The sequence below is a fragment of the Ochlerotatus camptorhynchus genome, unplaced genomic scaffold (genome assembly GCF_037179485.1).
Source record: "Ochlerotatus camptorhynchus isolate MF236.1 unplaced genomic scaffold, CSIRO-AGI_Acam_v1.1 ptg000361l, whole genome shotgun sequence".
NCBI classification, from domain to species: Eukaryota; Metazoa; Arthropoda; class Insecta; order Diptera; family Culicidae; genus Ochlerotatus; species Ochlerotatus camptorhynchus.
The window spans coordinates 2743352-2765980 of NW_027040849.1; the positions used below are offsets into that span (position 1 = coordinate 2743352).

Sequence of the window (22629 nt, forward strand, 5' to 3'; positions counted from 1 at the left end):
CTCTATGCTAATATTGAGTTCCACCATAGAGGTAACTCTAAGACTAGAAGGTCCCGAAATAACGTGCTCAACTTTTGGTCACAGAGAGTTGATTCTTAAAACAACAAACAACTAAACTATAATCAAATTTATTTTTGAATCAAAGAAAAAATCTGCATAGGCCCCAAGATAGGCCCTGAGTCTACAATATTTTTTGTTGAATTCAATGTGATTTATTTTTGAAATTAAAAGCCATTTCTCTGCGTGATGCAGGGTTTTTGACCCAATTGACAATAATTATTTTAGATACAGATAACTGTATTACCGATTTTTGTATTGCTGATTGCATCTGAAACTGGACTGTCCCAAAAATGCAAAAAGTGTGATAAAAGTGCACTTTTCCGTCAAATCGTTTTGATGTCTTCGGAGCACTTATTGCTTGCCGAGTTGCTTGCATCATAAGGAATAAGTGCACCGAAGACACCAAGACGATTAGCGTAAACTTGCAATTTTATCACACTTTTCAATAAGTGAAAACGCGCTTATTAGTCCAATTTGGTGTGAAATGCGCAATATAAAATATACAGATTTGAATAGATTTTGGGATTTATACAGATTTTTGAAGCTGAAAATCGAAAAGCATTTGTGGAGCTCTTGGTGAAGTTTACAATGCAGATGAAAAATTTGGCATCACTTGTAGCGACAGTGAGATCTTTTATTCAAAACCAAAAGGTGTGAGTGCTGCTTGCCTGATGGGTCACATTTTCCTCCGAAGAATTGTTGTGCCAGAAAACTTGAAACAGAAGCATTTTCCATCTAAAAAATAATCATACCGTACCATCGAAGTGAAATCAACCAGTTGAAAGTGAAAAGTAGTGGAATTTCCCCGGAAATAGTGGAATTCGAGCGAATTTTATTCCCGTGGAAAATTTCCATTCTAGGCATTTACTGAAGTGTGAGTGGTGGGTCTTTGATTGGTGTGTAGTGTGAGTGCGTGACAAAACAGTGAGTGCTTGCTTACGCGACAGGAAACGAAACAACGAAGATTAGTGGCGGATCGGTGAAGTTTGTTAATATTTTCCTCGCGTGAAAACAATATAATTAGGGAATATTTTGCAAAGAAAAGGTGAACATTGTTGTGGAAATTAAATTATTATCACTATTGTTGTTGATTGCTACGAAATGAGTTACTCCAGAGGCCAATATTACGAGGTATGTTGGAGATGAATATTAGGTGAAAATGATTTCAGTTTTAACACTTGGCGTTCCACCATTTCCAGCAAAGCTCCCGTTCCCGCAGCCGTGATCGAAAATATCGCCGCGAGTACCGTGACGATGGATATCGGTAAGTTACGGCGTAGTATCGCTGGCGGCCGGAGATTTCTGATTCGAATGCAATTGTAGATACAGCGCCTCCTACGGTGGTGGGTCGGAGTACGGAGGAAGCAGTGCCGGCGGAAGTTACGGCCGTCGAACGTCCCGGCAACCGCATGCCCACGAAGTTCAGCAAAGTGTGGAATACGACGAAAGCAAGGCCGTCCTTGCCGTATTCAATTTGAGCATTTATACCACCGAAGCCGAGCTGTACGATATATTTACCAAGTTTGGTCCTCTGAAGAAGGCAACCGTAGTGATCGATGCGAAGGTAGGCTTTGATCCGGGATAGAGTGTAGAGTGTAGAGAACGAAAATCACCAGAATTAGGCTCGTTGAAATGCGTGCTGGTAGCTTTGTCGAAGAAATCGGAAAAGTACTGCCCTAACGTGTTCTGGTTACAGTAAATGTCCACCGACTCCGGGAGATTTAAGGAAGAAATGTGTGAAGAAAAGTAGCATTTCTTTAAAGGCTCTCCCGGACATGAGCTTTTGTTTTTCTTTGAGAAGGAATTTGGTTGCTTCGTGTGCCTTGAATTGGTATTGTTACTGTTCACTAGTGGTGCCGATAATCTTGAAGAAAAGTTTTCTTAAATTGAATCGTTTTTTCTTTATTAGTAATAATAAGAAGATGAAATTTTATGCGAAGAGTTAAAGGAAGATAAATGATTGCATTTAAGTTGTGTGGGTTGAAAAAAAAAAGATAGCCATTTCAGAAGCATAGCAGGTGTCAGAAGCTGCGTATCTTTCCTGGAATTATTCCACAGAAGATTTACTGGAGCTGCCAAGAGAAGATGAAGAAGATCGTACGCGCAGGAGTAGCACAAGAAGAATCTAAGCACGAAGATAGAAGAATCACAGGAAGATTCCATGGAAAACAACATAAGGAAGATGATTGAGAAGAGAGAAGACCAGAAGATGCACAAGAAGTCATGTGAAGAAGGGGAAGATGAGAAGAAAGGATCGAAGAAGACGAATGGAAGATGATGATCCGCACCAACATCGAGAGAGCCCATCCATACCAACATCGAGCTCTTCGCATGATTCCCGACAGGAATGGGAAAATTGGGGATGTTGAAAAGGTCTCGGAAGATCTTCGAACGGCGTCGTAGTGGTCACAAATGAAAGGCATGAAAGCCTTAATTTTAAGTTCTACCGGGAAGATTCTGAAGAAGATAGAAGAAGATGGCTGATTGCTCCGAGACAAGTTCAGATTCGAAGGAAACGTAGCTCGCTGCCGAATCTTGTAAAGGTTGTATTGAAAGATAATCATTCAGGTATCGTTTTCGTAATATGTTTTTACTCACACACATTTTTTAGGAAGGGATTTGTGTATGACGTATTTCTATTGTATATTAAGTGTGCTCTACGATTCGCTTTATTCATTTGTCAACAATCAATAGGCTCAATGTGTAGCCTCAGTGATGGCTTCAACAAATTAAATAAGGTCCAATGAATAACTAAGTGATTCTTAAAGAACTGATTCCGCTCAATTTAAAAAAAAAATGTTCTAAAAATGCGACTAACTAACGATTTATTTTGAGGAAAAAATTAGTTCCTTTTAAATCACTTGCTAAAATCATGATTACTCAGAGGTCACAATAGACTGAGTAAATTTGTGTTTTGAATTTACCCTTTTTAATTCTGTTCGGAAGTCCCTTTAAATTCTCCTAAGAATTTCGTCGGAATCCTGCATAGAATTCCTTTAATATTATCCTAAGATTTCTCCAGGCATTGAAGCATTGAAGCTTCGTCTTTGCTCAACTTCTATTGCCTTCATCAGTTGCTGTATAAAACCAGCCTCTTCACCAGTAAATGGGGTTACTGTAGAGCTTCTAAAAAGCTGTGTGACGAAGATGTCATTGTTGCCTTCTAAACAAATCGAGTATGGCGGATCGCAAGAGGTTTTGGTTTTTGGTGAACGAATATCATCGATCCTGATCCAGGTATCAACCAGAGCGTTAGTGATCAATCATTAAATTTATCATGAAGCATAATTTAGATTAATGATTAATCATAATCACTAATCATGATTGTTTTTAGAATAATCATTAATCTTAATCATTTGCCTGACATAATTGAATCATTCACCCAAAGTCTTGCTTTCGATCGAACCGTATCTTAAAACAAAAAAAAATTGTATGGACAATACGGTTCGAACGAAAACGATGAGGGGAGGAGGGGCATAGTGAGCATCCCGCAGTTTGGCTCTGGATCTCCAGCTGCATGAAACAAATCAACTGGTAGTAGGTTCAATATCATTATGATATTGATCCTACCACCAACCAATTTGTTCCGAACGGCCGGTAGTCCAAGCTGGTGCACGGGATTCTCGCTATGCCCCACCTGTTCACTATGCCCCTCTTACCCCTATTGTTCTTCAATCATAAGTATTGGAATTGAACTAATCAATGAATAATTATTCATCAGTAAAGCAACTTGGGACCTCCCTTAGCTCAGTCGGTATGCGGCGCAGCTACAAGCAAGACTTTGCTGGAGGTGGCTGGGTTCTTACCACACAATTATACTAATGCAAAATGGTACAGGCATCGAAAGCGCTCAATTAATAACTGTGGAAGTGCATTTAGAACACCAAGTTGAGAGCACGCAATAAGCTAATATGCGATAAGCAATAAGTTTGAAATGCGATGAATAAAAAGAAGAAGTAAAGAAGCTCCTCAGATGACGCAGCACTGCTTTTATGATTTCTCTAAATTCACCTTAAGATTCAGAGACCCAGAATTCGCTGAAGTTTTCTGCTGTAATTCTAATTAGAATTCACATGACCTTTCCTTAGAATTCTAGTGTAATTCACCCCATTAAAAGATTTAAATTCTGTTCAAAATTATCTAGGAACTCTGCTACGAGATATTTAAAAAAAAAATCACTTCGAATTCTCTACAAATGCTTCTCGGAACATTCGATTTATCGGCATTCTTTTCGGAACTAACCCTTAACAAACCACAAAGAATTGTCCTCAGAATTTCTTTGGAATTTGACACAGAATTATTTTTTTCCTCTGTTCCACTGCGACCAGTGATTTGATCTATTGTAGTATATCCCGTGTCCTTAGTTTAGTGCATGTCGTATTACTCCATCACTATTGAGAAATGATGAAGTATTCGGGTTTGATACAGTTGTCATTCTTACTTTTATCGCAAGGAATCGATTCTAATTGAAAGGTCCCGCTATTTATATCATTCGAAGAGTGAGAGCCCCCTCCTAAAGTGCGCCGCTTTGTCAGTCAAATTTAGCAACAAAATTAAGCAATGACACCGATAATGACCATGCATCAGAACCCTAGTCTTAACAACTTCAAACTAGGGAATAACGAATAGAAGATTAGGAATCACATAGATGAAGACTAACTATCCCATTTTTTCCTTGTTTCAAGATCATCCTCGGTGGACAAGCCGAGTCTTGACACTATCAACAAGGCATAAAAAGTAAAAAGGGCTAAGATGTGTTCCTTTGATAAATCTTGTTTCCCTAGTTTGAAGTAGTCAGGACTAAGAATCGGTGGTAGATCTTACATCCCGTAACGTACCACGAATAGGTGATCTACTCACGTTACCGGGCAGAATTATTATAAAACTATCCTGTAAATTCAATAGCCTTAGAGTACTGCTCGGAATTTCCATTGAATCTTTTCAGAACTTTTTGGGAATACTCATTTAAATTGAACCTTGACTCTTTCTCAAAGCCACCATGAAATTATCCTCAGAGCTACCTAAGATTATACTCAGAAAACTCATAGAAATTCACCTGGAAGTTAATTGTTCCTTGAAATTATTTCTACAAGTTCTTATCAAGACTCTTAGTGTTCTTCTTAGAACAACAACTGCCTTAGAGTTGATCTCTCCAATTCATTGGTGAGATGTTACCAAGAGAATTATTTCCCTTTTATATTTTCCTCAAAACTCCTATTATATTTTCATAAAATTGGATATTTCCAAAGTCCAGAATCACATTTTTTTCTCGAGTAACATTTGAAATGGGCCTATGTCCAAAACGTAAACAAATCGGGTTTTGATACCATTCTTTGGCACCGCTTGATAGCTACTAATTGTGTAGGAAAGTTTCGCGAAATTTTTCGATTCATTAATAGGCCCGCACGCATTTATTTATTTAATTTCATTGATAAGCCTAGTGACGTAGAAGGGCCGATGATTGAAAAATTTCAAACCAAAGCTAGGCCCTACTGTTTGAGGCAGGGTCGATGATTGGTTTTGAATTTATTTGACGTTGCGAAAAGGCTTGGCAATGGGCGTACCATTTCTGATGACAAGTACAACGGCTTAACAAAAACGGGCATATCAATTGAAAGATTCACAAAAAGGCTTATTAATTTATGAAATTAAATTCTTATCGATTTTCATATATTTTTGAAAGCTTTTCGCATATTTTGGATGTTGTATACTGAGATACAGTTACTATTGTTATTGTGAACAATATAAATGCCTAAAATGCTTCAGTTTTCTTAAATATGAATTGGATAGTGGCGGAAAAATTTAATATTCATTTGCTGGTTTGTTTACGTTTTGGACATAGGCCCATTTCAAATATTACTCTAAAACTGATTTTATCCCTACACTCTGAAAAATCTTCACGCCCGATTTACGTGAAAACAGAGGTAGTTTTCGTTCACTCTATTTTTCACGTAACTTTTACCGGAATTGCACGTAGCCGAGCAAAATTCAGCATCGATTATCTACGTGATTAGTCAGGTAAATAGGACCTGATTTCCACGTACCGTGAAGGCACCATATTTGACGCAGTTGAGGAAATATCAAATTCCATGTTGATTTAAAAAATCAACACGCGATGAATTTATTTGATATTTTGCCTGCCACTATTTGTAACATCTAAGAATAGGAGAAAAATATAAAACTTGACGAACTTGTTAAAAATTTTTGGGAAATAAATACTTTTGATATCGTTCGTCGTGTGCCTAATAATGACGCACTAATTTTCCACATTGACGCAAAATGTTCCTTATTAGACGCACTATAAAAATGTTATAAATTCAATCCATAATGATCGATTGTTGAATATATTGTTATATGCGTAGCGGGTATAATATAAAATAATATTTATTTAATGAGTTTGGCTTTTCAGGAAAAGATTAAGACCATGTCGTAGACATAGATTTATCAACAATGTTCCTATGTTCTTGATTTTGGCGCACTGATTTCGCAATGTGCCTCGATTGACGCAAAGTGTTCTTTATTTGAAGCACTGAACAAAATGATGCGAATTAAACAAATAATTACTGTTTATTCAACTTTTTGTAATATACACATCAGAAAAAAAAACTTAACAAGGGCCATTAAATTACGAGTTCGACCTTTTTCGGAGCAGCTTTATATTTAGACTCTTGACGGCCCTTAGAGCTGCAGATTTTTTGGCCTCTCTAGCCTTTTTCTTTTCTGCTCGAATCTGTTCTTCCTTCTGCTTTTCCGATTCCATTTTTGATTCTTCACTTGTAGCAACAGCCGGTAGACGGGGACGCTTACGTACAGCTTTTGGCACCTTGGGTGTTGTTTGTGGCAAGAAAAATGCTTTGTTGAACAGACAGATTCTCCTTTTCCTCAGATAAACCTGATTGAGATAAGTCGTGTGATGTCTCTGACTCCGCATGCTCATCTGGATGCTTCTCCGGAAGCATTGGAAGGGTTTCTGTCTCTATTGGCCATCCCGGAGGTTCTTCAAGATTATCACTTTCTTCTTGTCCTTCCGTACATCTGACGGATTCGTCATTGCTTGGGCTCTCTGTGATCTGAAATCTGTCCCACCTTGACAAGATGCGCATCCGATCATCTAAAATGAAATCAATATTTATAATTAACCCATCAGGTAGGGGAAATGACGGCTTCGGCATGCCAGACTATTTTCGGCAACCCAAATTGAAACACTATTTTCACTGGATTTTCTTACGAAATCACTTCGCTGAATGCATGCAAACGATTCTTTATGCTTTCAGCTTCAATTTGACTATATTTTTACCACTGAGAAAAAGTAATCTAGCAAGGTTTTCTTGAAATGAAACACACGCACTACAAATTGTAGCTGATTTCGAGTTGCCGATAATAGAACAGCAGATTTACATGCAGTTCAAATGGAACGGTTGCCGACAATACTAGAGAAGATTGGAGCTTTGTAAAAGCGTTTCAAAACAGTTTTTGACAATTCTTTCGACTGAAATTGTTAGAGCAGCTGGAAGCAAAAGATTGTAAACAAACCAATACTGCATATGTGTGCGTTCCTTAGAGAAAAAGGCTATAGAAAGAAGGTCGCTGCTTAGGTTGCCGAGAATACGTAAATTCCCCTACTTCTAAAAACATATTCAGTAATTGGCACCTTCAATTTCCGAAACCATAAAAACCGTCTGTTTGATTATCATGCTTATTAGAAATCGACTCTGCCTTTTTTTCATCTCCTGCCAAACATAGAACAGGTTGGTATCATTTGCAGGACCCGGCCAAATCAAGGCTGACTGATGTTTCTCAAATAGTTTCCAAACCCCGCAGTAAATTGTTTTCCTTAATAGTTTCGCTGTTTTCTTTTTTGTCCGTCCCTCTCATCATTGGGCTTATCTTGCTCTTGAAGAAGCATTTCAAGACCAACAACTGAAATGGCCTTAACTCCATTTTGTAAACAAACCTTGTAAGGCCATTTTATCGCGAACCGAAACCTTCATTTGCAAACCTAAACCAAAAACGGGTAGAGTAGAATTTCCCCTACCTGTTCATTATGTATGTTTGCCTTTGCGGACTTCGGTTCGCGAGAAAATGGCCTTACAAGGTTTGTTTACAAAATGGAGTTAAGGCCATTTCAATCGTTGGTCTTGATTTGATAGGTAACCGCATTAGGATCCCACGGCACGATTCCACACTTGCGAAAACCAATTACAAGTATGGGTTTCAAGTTCTTCATATTATCAACCGCTTTTTCCAAAAGCGGTGCAATTTCATGCTTTGGCACCAGGACTCACCAGCATGAAAGGTTCGATACTCAATAAATCTGTTCCATTGGACCTTCAATGGTCTCTAAAAAAGGATACGTCCAATGGCTGGAGTACGTGTGTCGAATTCGGGAACAAGGAAATCAGAGAGATCTGGTTCGTGCGACAATGACCATCCACAAAAACAATAATTGGTAGCGGCATTTCTGTCTTGTTCAACCACGGTACAAATACATTCTTCAAATAATCAAAAAATGTTTCTTGAGTCATCCATCCTGATTGATTTCATCCAACAGCCCAACCCGGTGGTGCACTTCGCGCGATTTCCGCCGGAAGACGTTGCTTGTAAGGGAAAAGAATCAACGGTGGAGCTAGCGTCCCGGCGGCGTTGGCCGCAAACAAAGCGGTATAACTTTCCTTCTCGGAGTTTCCGTTGTTCGTGTGAACATATTTTTCTCCAGTTTTGGCAAAAACCTGTTCTTTTGTCGGAACAGGTCGGAACCATCCTAACTGCCGATTCGTCCATATTGAACACACATTCTGGCTTCGCAAGAACTTGCTGTAGCTTTTCTTTGTTTATAAATGAATCAACTTCACTTGAACCAGTTTCTTATCTGTTTCTCCGAATCCGCAGTGCGTTGCTTCGAGAGAGCACTCGGTAAGCGTCGAGATATTTCAGGATGTCGTCGTAAAAACAGCTTCAACCACTTACGACCGGGGATTCCTCCAGTAAAAGGGTTAGGTCTGCCAGACAGCTGAAGAAAGTATCCAACAGATGTTTTCAATCTTTGGGCATTAACCGGAAATCCCGCTTTTGCCGCAAAACGAATCCAGTCGATTATAGTCCTTTCCTCTTCCGCAGCCAAAATCGTTGGCTTCCCCCGTGAACGCTGCTTTGATTGTTTCAGCTTCCGCCGAACAGTGGCCTCTGGAAGGCCAACAGAATTTGCTGATTGCCGGATGGATACACCTCTACGTGCCATGTCAACAGCTTTTCCAAGCTCAGCTTCGGTGTAGACTATGTATTTTTTATCGGATTTAATTTCGGATCCCATGTTTTCGTTCTGAAAATAATTAGGAACTGTATGAGCCTAAATTGACGCAAACAGTGTTCACTCGGCTGTCGACAGATGCAGACCACTCTCAGTGTGTGTCACGCGATCGTCTGTTTACTCGGCAGCAACCATTGTGTGGTCCTCCTCATTGTTCTTCATCAGCAGTTCTTTCAGTCGATGCGTCGTCGACTTTGCAAAGCAACAGTTTCGTGATGAATGTGTGAGTGCTGACCACGTTTTGCTACAATGGAAGCGCTCTGACCGTCGTTGGCGAATCTGCCATACAAGTAAACCACGGGAAGCGGCTCCCGTTCTGCTGGAGGAGGTTTATTGGATAGCAGAAGATAAAATGTTTATTGTGTTGTACCTTTTGACTAAAGTTTTAAGATGTATTGTATAGTGAACAAGAATCCTCGGCTCTGTATAGTTAATTCGGTTGAGCCTTATCAAATAAATTAATAATAATAATAAAAAAAAATGATGCAAAGTTTTCGGTCGAATCAGATGACTAGTAATACATGCGTTCTTACAGTTACAGATGTTTTTATCACTAAAAACTGATTTTTATATGCAAACTAATAAAAATTGTGCAACTCGTTTCTTAGCTCCTTTGTTATGGAAGATGAAAATTGACGCACTTGACAGACGATGTTTTTCTTTTGCTTTTATTTTGACGTTACTAAAGACCAACAGACAATTTGGTTTTACGAGTGTGAAGAATAAACGTAAACAAAAATACTTCGATTCATTTGAAGGTATAATTCTGCGTGAAATTCGAATAATCATGGATTTATTTCAAAAGTGCGTCAAATATGGTGCCTCCACGGTACTGCTTAAGTGAAATTGGAGTGAAAACTATTTGAAAACTCCCCTAATAAACGGGTACCATGTACTAACGATACCATAGATGATACAACCATACCATATAAAGTTGGGATGATATCCTGATTTGGTGGTTAGGCGCTTCTTACGGTTATTGTTTAGGCAGGTGGTAACTGTTACGTGATATTCCGTTTTGTTTAAAATGCTTTTCACGTAATTTGTACGTGAATTTTTGATGAGAATAATGGAACGTACGTATATACAGAATTTCAAGCTTATTGTTGCGCATATTAGCTTAATGCGTGCTCTCAACTTAGTGTTCTAAATGCACTTCCACAGTTATTAATTGAGAGGTTTCGATGCCAATACCAATGCATGAATTTGTATATTGTGTGGCAAGCACAATGATCCCGAAAGATTCCCTCGACAGGACCGCGAATTCAACCCGCCGCCTCCGTCTTGGTAATACCATAGAGGTCTAAGACTAGTAGGTCCCGAAGAAACGAGCTCAACTTTTTGGCTCAGCTCTGGTACTATCTTCGGTCCCAAGCCAATCGATTCACCCCTCGAAACATAGGAAAATCCACTAACCCCTCATCTGTCAAATTTTCATAGTGAATCTAAACAAACATAGTGTTGTACTAGAATTTCGACTAGAATCCCTTAAAAACAAGTACCATAAACGAACTGTATCCCGGATGGGTAAACTATCCAACAAATGGTTTGGATGATACCCCGAACACGTCGTTAAGCTCTCTTTTATGGTTATTTTTATTAGGGATGGGATACGTTAATCGATTTACTCGGGACCAATATGCTAGTCAAGCAGTGAGCCAATTTAAAATCGTTAGTTTCGTATTGATTGTTGGTAATACAGTACCTTTACTGACTAGGCTATGAGGCCCCTTATCCAATTAATGTTAAAGAATCAAATTACTGTCCAATGTTTGTAGCAGTTGCTGGGAAATTTTAAATCGTTGATGAGTTCTTCCACCATGCCTGTTCTAGTCTGTTCTTTTTTGCATGTCTGAAAATCACGTGAATCTCGTTTCGCGGAAACGAGTATATAACGTAGTATAGCCATAGAGGTAACTCTAAGATTAGAAGGTCCCGAAATAACGTGCTCAACTTTTTGGCTCAGCTCTGATACTCTCTTCGGTCCCAAGCTAATCGATGCACCCGCACCCCTCGAAACATAGGCAAATCCCCGAACTCCTCATTTTATCTGTCAAACTTTCATAGCGAATTAAAACAAACATAGTGTAGTACTGAAATTTATACTAGAATGGGGTACGTTAATCGATGTACCGATCCAGTGTGAGTCAATTTAAAATTGTTAGTTTCCACCCGTTGGTATAGCTTCGTCAGTGGTATAACGTCACGTAACATATGAGATTTTCAAATACAGATCAGTTACGTGATATTTCACGTAAATCGGACGTGCAGATTTTTTAGTAATTGAAATTAACGGGCTTTTCAGGTAATATTGTCGCTACAGTTGGAAACCGAAATAACTCGCTAGCGACAATCGGTTTTATTTACTCACGTTCTGTACGTTAAACACAGTGTCGGAAGTTGTGCGCTGTATAGCGCATCATTGTGCGATTAGAGCGCACTAATTCCGACACTATGTTTAACGCACAGAATGTGTGGAAAATCGATGTCGCTAGTGGGTTATTTCGGTTTCCAACTGTAGCGACAATATCAGGACTGGTAGAAAGTCACTTTTTAGTGATTTGGTCACTTTTTTAAGGCCAAGTCACTGAAGTCACTTTTTCGTGTAATTAGTCCACTATTTTAAACTTTTTTTTAACGTGAATTCATTTCAGGATTGATCATTCTTCTTGCAGTGCGTAGGATACCCTAATAAACAAATACCATAAATGAACTGTATCCCGGATGGGTAAACTATCACACAAATGGTTTGGATGATACCCCGAACACGTTGTTAAGCTCTCTTTTATAGTTATTATTTTTATTAGGGTAAGCCTACATGTCGAAGACATCATATCAAGAAGACTGGCAACTTTTCCAGAATCCAAGCGACAGATACAGTAGCGCTGCACTTGAGCGAAGGTGGAAGCAACTCATAGAAAAATGAGCAAATACTCAAACCTTTCTTCTGAGGATGATAGCGGTCGTATGAGAAAATGGAAGAGTTGCCAGTTTTCTTGATATGTTGTCTTTGATTTTGTTCTAATTTTTGAACAATTCGAAGTGGACGACCTTGTATAGAGTTTTTGATGTTTAATCGTCTTTCTCTACCTACAGGGTGTCCACTAGAGTGATGCAAAATTTGAAATTTTCGCTCCATAATACTTAAACGATTCCAAATCGGATCCTGACTAACCTCTCAAATTTTGAACCCATTTGGTGAGAAACTGAGATGGCACAAGCCATTTGAAGTTTGTATGGGAATTACTATGGTAAAACCAAGATTTTTGTTCATGTCTATCTAATAATTCACCATATCGGTCTGCTTCAAAAACTTCCAACTAAACTTGTAGGAAATTTTCCCAGCTACAACTTTGCTGAAGACCACTTTTTGATTAAATGCAAGGATCGAAAATTATCAATGGTTCAATGCGCTGATGTCTTATGATTATGCTCAATCAACTGCTCAGCACGCAACATTGGTGTTTCTGGGGCGTTGAATAGGACACAAAAATCATGTCTACTATGTCACACTGAAAAATACAGTGTTGCCTACAGAGCAGCTGCTTGATCATGTCATAAGTTTACCAATCTCTTAAATAATTAATAACTTTTTCCTGTCTCGTTTTACATAGAAACGATCTTAAGCAAAGTTGTAGCTGAAAAAGTTTTCTATGAGAATGGCTATCGAACTGTTTCGCAGCTCAATATGGAAAAAGACTAGAAGGCAATGAACAAAAAGTTGAGATTTCCCATAGTAATTTACATGTAAACTTCAAATGGCTTGTGCGAAGTCTGTTTCTAACCAAATGAGTTGTTACTTTGGGAGGCTAATCAGGACCCGATTTGAAACCATTTAAGCACTGTGGAGCGAAAAAGTCAAATTTTGCATCAGTCTAGTGTCCACTCATTTGGCTGGATAAAGTTCCCTGGGTTTTCCAGGTTTTTCCATAACTTTGGCGGATAATTTCCAGGTTTATAAATAAGAAAGCTATTTATGAAATGCGTTTAAAATATGATTTCAACAACAACAACAATTAACGCAAACGTTTTGAAGACATGACAATCAGTTTTAAAGAACAAGCTTGACTTCATTTTAGTAAGTCTAAGATCACAACATTTTTAATGTCTTGAAGTTTCGTACTAGCAAAAATTGTGGAAACTTTTAAGAAGTTCTATTTATCTCAGAAAAACGTTCTAGAGATCTTAAGCGGAAGTCCCCGAAATTTTAGCCCAAACTATTGGATTGGTTGAAAAATCTATAAGCGTGAGTTTAGACAAATTTAAGATAATTCTACACAGCAAAAAAATAATTTTGATATCACATCAAAGTGGATGCACTACAATCATGTCGAAAATTTCATGTAATTTTTATGACCACATAAATAAACAAATGCAGTAAAAGCAGCGTAATGTCAGTTCATGCATTGTATTAATGATAATTTTGTCCTTTTTAGCAAGTAATATTACACCATATTTTCGACATGATTGTAGTGCATCCACTTTGACGTGATATCAAAATTATTTTTTTGCTGTGTATGATGTGCTGAAAAAAAATCGAGAACCCTTAAGATGTTCCAAGAGATGCAGTACAGAGACCTTTAGAACATTTATGGAAACTTCAGAAATATTTCAGGAACTTCACAGAAATCACGAGAATTCCATTTATTTTAGAGCAGAACTTTCATTAAAATGGAAAGCTTTAGGGAAGCTCCGAGAACATCAAAGCTGATCATAGAATTAAAGGGCAGTTAAAAAAATGCAAGCAAATTTCAGAAACCCTAATGCAGTTTCAAGAAAATTTCCGTTTGCTCAGAGAACATTTCTGGAACGCATCAAAAATTATATGAACATCCGGACAATGTGAGAGTATTTCAAGATCTAAAAAATTTCGAAACTTTAGCTAAGTTGATTAGAGAACATCAACGAAGCTCTATTAATTAAAAAAATGCGATAACTTTTAGCAAGGATCGATATTTTCAACAAATTCCAGAGAACTTCTAAGAAATTTAGATATGTTTAGATTGTTTCGTTATATTCAGTAAAGTTCCGAGTACTCCGAGGACGATTAGATTACATCACAAAAGTTCCATTATCTTAAGGAAATTTTCAGTGACTTACAAGGAGTTCCGTGGAATTATGGGATATTCCGATAATTCTATGATCGATCTTGAAGATTCAGGGAATTTTAAATAAATATCAGAAGATTTACCGGAACATTTGATCAATTTAGAGACTAGAAGGTAAGCATAGAAAACTTCAGAGCTGGACTTTCCAGGGAAAATTAGTGATTTAAGGCAAAGTTTCGTGAGCGTTTGTAAACTTTATAAAACTTAAGGAAAATTGTAGAACTTAAAGGCAATTCAACAGTATAATCAACCGGTGGAAACGAACGACTTTAAATTGGCTCAATACTTAACTAGCCTATTGGTCCCAAGCAAATCGATTAACGTACCCAATTCTAGTCGAAATTCTAGTACTACACAATGTTTGTTTTGATTCGCTATGAAAGTTTGATAGATAAAATTAGGGGTTCGTGGATTTTCCTATGTTTCGAGGGGTGCATCGATTAGCTTGGGACCGAAGAGAGTACCAGAGCTGAGCCAAAAAGTTGAGCACGTTTCTTCGGGACCTACTAGTCTTAGAGTTACCTCTATGGTATAATTGTTGAATCTTTTAAAAAAAATACGAAGATATTCAGGGCATTCTAGAGAATTTTAAGGTAATTGAGAAATATTTTGGGCTGTTTTAAAAAATACCAGGAAACTCTAGACTATTGAAGAAGCTGTGAATTAGTGTCGAAAAACGACAAATCTTGAGAACTTGAGTGAAAATCATAGAACAATATTAATTAATTTCGCTGCGGGAGCTTAGAATAACTTCGAAAACTTCACAGAAGTACAGAAATCTTCCGAAACATTTCGAAAAATCATAAAAGTCTATGGAACTTAAAGGAAAATCCAAGAACTTCAGGAACTTATATGGACATTTCGGGAGCATTTCTAATAAGTTTAGTAAAGCTCCAAAAACAAAGGGAATTTCAGGGGAGTTCAGTTTTATTAGTTACCTTGAAATTCTGCTCAGTAAGAAATCCTATGGAAAGATTCTCAGAATTTTCATTGAATTCATTTCAGATTTCTATTTTAATCTCACTCCTTCCCTTGGAATTCAACTCACATTGAAAGCCTCCTGAGAATTCATTTTCATTTCTCCTCACATATTCCTTAGATTTCTCCCCTTAATTTGTTTGGCAATCTCTCCTGGAAATATTTTTCGAATTGCTCCTGGAGCTATTCTCAGATTTAATTATTACGCAACTCCAAAAATCATTAAATGAAATTTTCAGCTTAAAACTAATAAAAAAAAACTGCTGAAACGTCAGTTGATAGCATGCTTATGCATGTTGTGTTAGTTTTCCATCCACTGATGCTAGAACAACAGTAATAACAATGAATAACGCCAAACTATAAAGCAATTAATGTTTGAACCTGGAGGCTCATCGGTGATTTTTGTGCAGTTGAATTTTGCAAGGCATAATTCTTAGGCGAATAAACTCACGTATGAGATTTGAGTTTTGAAGTTTTTCCGAACACTGAAAGGGATTAAAGGTCGAAATCCAAAACCTTATGGAAGGTAGATAGAGAAAGAGATGTGAAAATTGCATGTCTAATGTGAATCTCCTCTTTTTCCTAGTTGTTGAAAAGCTTTGAACAGGCTTGATTCAATCACTTCTCGGCGAACTTCGAGCTGTCAGACAGATCTGTAACATCAATTATTTAAGGAAATGAAAGTATAGGGTAAGTTGGAGCAAGATGGGTAACCTACTTGATTTCTCGATTACTTTTTCCAAGTGACGTATCAGTTTTTATAAACAATGCATTTGATCGTCGGTTTGACGACAACTGGTAGCTCGCCCACGCATACCAACACCAGTATCAGGTAGGCGAAAATTGCCCCTATCTGTTTATAGTGTTAGCATGCGTGGGTGAACTACCAGTTGTCGCCAACCGACGATCAAATGCATTGTTTATAAAAGCTGATACGTTCCTTCAAAAAAGTAATCGAGATTTATTTATTTTTTGATTGTCAACATCAACAATATAACCCCAATGCTCCTTTGAAAACGCAAACCATCATTAGAGTTGTATCAAACCCGTTGATTTTGACAAAATAAATAAATTAATAAATGTACTAGCTGATCCATCTTGCCCCACCTTACCCTACCTGAAAATTTTCCCAACTCCTGAAACTGCTCTCCAAGTTTTTCGAAAAATGGCCATCTAGTTAAAAAAAACGATGCAATTTTTGGGCAATTCCGTTAGTTTCTTTACTCCTTATATTGTATTTGAGTACCACGTCCATAACAGCCAACTGCAATGTATGCACGGCACAGCGTCTACGGCTTGTACCTTCATTAATATCAAATTTCCAACTTTCACGTTACGCTTTGTCTCTTATAAGGGGCAGCTACTGTAACTTAATATTAAAACGAATAAATGCTCCTTAAACGTTGGAAAAATGCTTCTTTACTGCGTAGCTACTGTACTGGCCTCACCCTATCTAAAGTGCAGAAGATTGATATGCTGTTGCGAGATGCGCGCACGCTTCGTAGATAGAAACAAGATTGATGAAGATTTCCTTCAAAAAAGTGGAGAGCGATACGAGTAGATGGATTTAAGATCCAAAAAGATTTTTCGTAGATTAGCTCACTAGCTAAATTGAGATTAAGATGCACCGCACCCCTACCCGTCTTATTTTAGTCAGAGGAACGGAGTGACGGGCAGTCGTTTAGAATGAGTTTCCACGAGTGTGGCAAGTGAACCAGGAAAACCTGAAATAGTTGATATTTTATTTCCATCAGGAAAAACCGGGAAAAGTCGGTAATTTGATAAATCTGCCAGGAAAATAATCTTGTTTATATGATTTACATAGAACTTTCTAGAATGCTTCATAAGAATACCATGCATAGGTTCATGGTGAGTTGACATTCAAAATGTCTTCAATTTCAACATATATTGAGGTTGGCACTCTTTCCCCCGGGTGACCTTTTTGGCCCTAGTTCCCCTACCTAACAGTATTTTGATCGTAACTACAACTACACAAGTGTTGACATTGTGTTGGTCACGTCTTTGCTAATATCTGAACATATGTGTTTCCGGCAGTGAATATTGTCACAAATTCTCAAAACGATTAATTCAAAACTGAAAACCACGCCGTTAGGCACATCAGCATGTCAAAATTCCAAATCAAAGCACATTCCGTATTTTGTTTCCGTTCCCAAGAGCGCACCTTTACTAATCTTTCTCCACTGCTTTCGCGCGTCCTCCCAACAGACTGGTCGTTCCCGTGGATTTGGCTTCGTTTACTTCGAAAGCACCGAGGACGCCAAGGTGGCTCACGTTCAGGCCAACGGAATCGAAATCGGTGATCGGCGGATACGGGTCGACTATTCGGCAACGGAAAAACCACACGATCCGACACCGGGTGTGTACTACGGTAAGGTGAGCTACCCGAAAGGTGCTGGTACTGGCGGCGGAGGCTACACTGGTCATGGTGGTGCACCTCCGTTGGGACCCCCGGCTCCGGTCGCAGGGAATATGGCAGCACCCGGCGGCTACTATCATTGTCGGGCATGTGAAATCGAAGCTCGCGAACGTGAGCGATGGGAACGCGAAGCTCGGCGCTACGGAAATGGGTGAGCCAAGCGTTGTATTATATTTTCAATCGGAACGATCTAATGAGCGGATTTATCTATCAGCAGTGACTACTACTACCAGGACAAGTATGCCGCTCCGGAACCGCCACGTACCCGAGACCGCTCGGCCATGTCCCGATCACGAAGCGACTACTATCGGGGAGGTGCTGGTGTTCGCTGACAGTGGGCACCGGTTGCAGCGGTTACTGCTGCGCCCCTACCCGGTGGTTATCCTGCGATGATGATGTAAAATCGTAAATAATTTCACATAAATATATCCCATCCTCTATCCCCCTCTACCTACAACAATGAAGCCAATCAAATCCTTAAGATTTAGTGCTGTAATGTCTAATTCCTACTGGTGAAATATGTTGATTCGCTCAACTTAAAACGATATTTATTGTAGGTGTGTGTATGCAATGCACAACTCTATATGGATTAGACCACACGTACGTTATGGAACACACTTATATACTGACACATGAAATATATTAAATGGAAATGCATTCAATGATTAACGTAGCGAGTAAGAATAAATAAAACATAATTATGATTGAGAGCATTAGAAAGAGACTCGCATATGAAATACTACTTCATGAATAAAGATTTTAGAAGATTACCCCAAGTGTGTATGCTGTTCAGTTCATCTTCGAAAATTTCCCAATCAAGAGCTTCGGAAAAACAAAAACTTCAATTTTCCAATCCTAAAACCGATTGCGTTTATTTCGCGGGTACCGTGTTAAACAAAACACTTGCATCAACAATAACTACATAATATGATATTATCTACACATTTCAGCAGCGTTTTTCGTTCTCTGTTCTCCAAGTCAATCCCTTCCCTTCTGCGCCTGACTAGTGTGGTTTTGGCTTGTGTCCGTCGACGTAGAAATTTCTCGTCGCTTGCGGCAGCTGCATTTCTATGCCTTCCAGCTCCTTTGTTAGAACGATCTGACAACCCAGTCGGGAATTCTCCTTCAGAAACGGTGCCATGTCCAGAAGGTCGTCCTCCTTTTCCTCCGACGGAGGCAGCCTATCCACGTAACCGCCTAGCACGTACACGTGACAGGTCGTACAGGCCAGGGACGCTTCGCAGGCACCTTCCATCTCCACGCCGTATCGATGGGCCAGATACAGTGCGTTATCACCTACTTTTCCACGAACCGGCATCCGTTTACCATCCTTGTCGATGTACGTTACATTCACTCTAGAATCAAAATTCAATGTCAAAATAAGTTTAACGCATACCCCAGCTAGCTGCTACTTACACCTCATCCTCACTTTTCGGGTCTTGCCATTCATATTCACCGTGTAAAAGATCTGTGAAGCAAAACAAGAGGACAACGGTTTAATGGAACATTTCGTAACACCGATGGGTCGAAATCAAACTGCCGTACATCGCGAAAGATGAATATTGCGTGGAATCAGCATGTAGTGCCAGCTACTGTAGAGATTATGAGCCACGTATCGTACACTAGTGGAGATTGACATTGTTATAAATACAGGTTCTTATTGTAGTGACCACTACTGGATAACACTAAAAATAAGTGGAGGACGACCTCGGAAAAAATAAATTTTAATCTTTCGACTATCAACACTGATAAGACGAAGGCAAACGCATTACATTCGGAAATGAAAACAAAAACAAAAGGTCGGTGACAGTTGCTGATGGTCACCGAACATCGTTAAAATATCGCACAGACCTACTGCAACTACACACTCAAAAATATTGCTGAACGAAGGTAAAGGGTGTCCACGATGCAATTGCCACACTATGAAATTGCTCTAACTTTTTAACCGTTGGGTAGAATTTAATGAAAATTTGGGTGGATTTAGTTCATAGTGCATTATTTACATCCTGCAACTTTTAAAGTCCTGTGATCAAAACTCGCGGAAATGGAGTCGAAAGAACAGCTCGTGCGTGATAAAATCTTGCGCATTCATCACGAGAACAAGGATCTCTCGCATCGTTCCATCGCTAAAACGTTGGGAATCGCGAATTCCACGGTGTCGCGAGTGATTAAGCGGTTCGAGGAACGGTTGACCACCGATCGGAAGCCCAGAAGTGAAGGAAAAACTATTCCGTACAACACCAAAAATCACAACCGCTTAGTTGGGGCCTTCAACCGAAATCCGAACGCCTCCGTTAGGGATGTGGCTAAGAAGCTGCACCTAAGCCGAAGTTTTGTCCAGAAGGCCAAAACTAAGGCTGGGCTTCGAACGTTCAAGGTACAAAAGGTCCCTAATCGCGACGAGAAGCAGAACAAGTCCGCCAAAACCCGTGCCAGGAAGTTGTACCTCAACATGCTGACGAAAGTTGAATGCTGCATCATGGACGACGAAACATATGTGAAGGCCGACTTCAAACAGATCCCCGGCAACCTGTTTTTCACGGCCAAGGATAAGTTCAGCGTTCCGGAGCATGTCCGCACTCAGAAGATGTCCAAATTTGCGAAGAAATTCCTGGTTTGGCAAGCCATCTGCACGTGCGGGAAGCGGAGTGCACCTTTCGTGACCCAGGACACGATGAACGGACAGGTGTACATAAAAGAGTGCCTCCAGAAGCGGCTGCTTCCTCTCCTGAAGGCCCACAACGTCCCAACAATCTGGCCGGATTTGGCCTCATGCCACTACTCCAAGGACGTGCTGAAGTGGTATGCGGACAATAAGGTCAATTTCGTGCCGAAAATGTTCAACCCTCCCAACACTCCGGAGCTCCGCCCCATCGAGAAGTACTGGGCGATTATGAAGCAGCACCTTTTTAAACGACCTAAGGTAGTGAATACAGTCGAGGAACTGAAGAAAGTATGGGTTTACATGCAAAAAACGGTTGATTCACAGGTTGTGCAGAATCTTATGGCCGGGGTTAAGGCCAAGGTGCGGGCATTTGCGTATGGACTGTAAATAAAATACGAGTAAAATGGTAAAATGAAGTTTAATAGTTATTTCTCAATCCCTGAAAATTTGATAGCAATCGGATGAAAACTCGAATTTTGCGAATCAATTTTGTGTGTGGCAATTTCATCGTGGACACCCTTTAGATTTGAATTTAATAATTATTTTACGGTTAAGCAATAAGCAACATATGTCGTTTTCGTTTTTTTGCGGTGTAGCACTGGTGTATATACTGTATACTGTACACAAACATCATCCTCTGACCGAATGAAACCTCAGACCATTCAAAACAAAAGACCAAAATTGCTTTTTCGAATGACAGCTGCAACCGGATGACGGTTGTTTTGAAATCAGATGATTTTCCTCTCGAATACTGGATGAAACTTGTTATGAGAAGGGATAGAGCCTTCAGTTGAAATGTGTAATGCTCTCTGCAGAAAGGCTTTCATACTAAATGGAAATGCATATCCCGCATAGAAAAATATCATTTCTAGAACAGTTCAAACTTCACTGACACCTTACTAGCTATGTTAACTTTTCACAAAATAGTTTTGTTATGGTTTATGGAATGTAATAAACATTAAAGAAACACTACTTTCAACTGTTACAGTTTCTGGTATGTTTCAGCTAAATTTAGTTACGGTTGATCAACTATACTGAACTGTTACAAAACATTACGAATAAAAGTTGTAAACAACTTGTACAACGCTTACGTGTTTCGATTATGGTTGCTTTATGTTTTTACAATTTGTACAAACAGAAGAAAACGCTTTTGATTGAAACGGTGCTCGTGAGTTCATTGTGTTGTTTTGTTCGTTATTTTATTTTTAAAACCCTTGGTAATATTAGCTTAAAGCATAAAATATTTCTTAAAAGCGCATGCATTTTCTACACAAATATTCAGGGCTAACAGCGGTTTACATGTGAAGGAGATTTCGATGTTGGTGGCTCACATCATCCAAAAAGGAAATCGAAGCAGGTACGTTATGCCGGGGCCTTTTTATCTTCCAGAAATGGAATGGAGTTTGTTTTGCAGGGCAAATTCATTTATCTATTCATTTTATATTAGATCAATAAACATGTTACCAAGAGCAAGGGAGGTGTCCACAAAAAGTAATCTTGTAAATCACATTAAAATTAAAGAACAACCCATGATGGCTGTATTCCGGATAAGCTACGACAGTATTTATTATAACGTCAATAAGTATAGTAATTTATACCATTTCATAGTATATCATGAAGTTAACAACAATGGTTGGTTCTAAACCGTACTACCTTATTCGAAAGTTAATGGAAATAGTTTCACATATCCAACTAGAACCTTTTCTGATGTGGTAAGGCTATAGTTGTTTTGCTAAAAATGTATGAGAAAAAGCGAGATTTCGTATGGTGAACGTTCTTAACCACCCATTGTTCATATGGTTGGGTCTTCGAAAACCTTAATCAATATGGTCAAAACTTTATCTAGGTATGGTTTGATTAAAGTTGACTGAACCTTTCTCATTATGGTTTTCAGAGGAAGATAAACCATTTTTAATGTGGTAATCGTATGGTTGTGATTTATGCGGGTGGTATTGGTTCAGCCCCATAACGCAAATCATTCAAAACGATGATGTAAATAATTCTATCGAACGTCATTTGCTGATCTGAGCTGACAAACGAGGTGGAAGCATATGCATCGCTATCAGAGTTGTTA

The 22629-nt window shown here is 38.9% G+C and overlaps 2 protein-coding genes across 2 annotated transcripts; one reads left to right on the top strand and one right to left on the bottom strand.

Annotated features, from left to right (window-relative positions):
* Positions 1-749: 749 nt before the first annotated feature.
* On the top strand, positions 750-18628 carry LOC135709514 (transformer-2 protein homolog alpha-like). Its single transcript, XM_065231911.1, has 5 exons — positions 750-1191; positions 1260-1324; positions 1384-1624; positions 17680-18041; positions 18105-18628. The coding sequence occupies exons 1-5, from the start codon at positions 1162-1164 to the stop codon at positions 18220-18222; spliced, it is 816 nt and encodes a 271-aa protein (XP_065087983.1). The 5' UTR covers positions 750-1161; the 3' UTR covers positions 18223-18628.
* Positions 18629-18761: 133 nt separating this feature from the next.
* Fdx1 (Ferredoxin 1) lies at positions 18762-19651 on the bottom strand. The gene is made up of 3 exons (XM_065232015.1): positions 19436-19651; positions 19307-19358; positions 18762-19245 (listed from the first exon to the last, which is right to left on the bottom strand). Exons 1-3 carry the CDS (start codon positions 19527-19529, stop codon positions 18894-18896), a joined length of 498 nt encoding a protein of 165 aa, XP_065088087.1. The 5' UTR covers positions 19530-19651; the 3' UTR covers positions 18762-18893.
* Between the last annotated feature and the right edge of the window lie 2978 nt (positions 19652-22629).

Coding starts and splice junctions, on each gene's coding strand:
- Fdx1 (XM_065232015.1), bottom strand. CDS start 19,529: ATGTCAATCTCCACTAGTGTACGATACGTGGCTCATAATCTCTACAGT. Junction 19,359..19,435: donor CAATATTCATCTTTCGCGAT/GTACGGCAGTTT, acceptor TTTGCTTCACAG/ATCTTTTACACGGTGAATAT. Junction 19,246..19,306: donor CCGAAAAGTGAGGATGAGGT/GTAAGTAGCAGC, acceptor TTTTGATTCTAG/AGTGAATGTAACGTACATCG.
- LOC135709514 (XM_065231911.1), top strand. CDS start 1,162: ATGAGTTACTCCAGAGGCCAATATTACGAG. Junction 1,325..1,383: donor TACCGTGACGATGGATATCG/GTAAGTTACGGC, acceptor ATGCAATTGTAG/ATACAGCGCCTCCTACGGTG. Junction 18,042..18,104: donor GCTCGGCGCTACGGAAATGG/GTGAGCCAAGCG, acceptor TTTATCTATCAG/CAGTGACTACTACTACCAGG.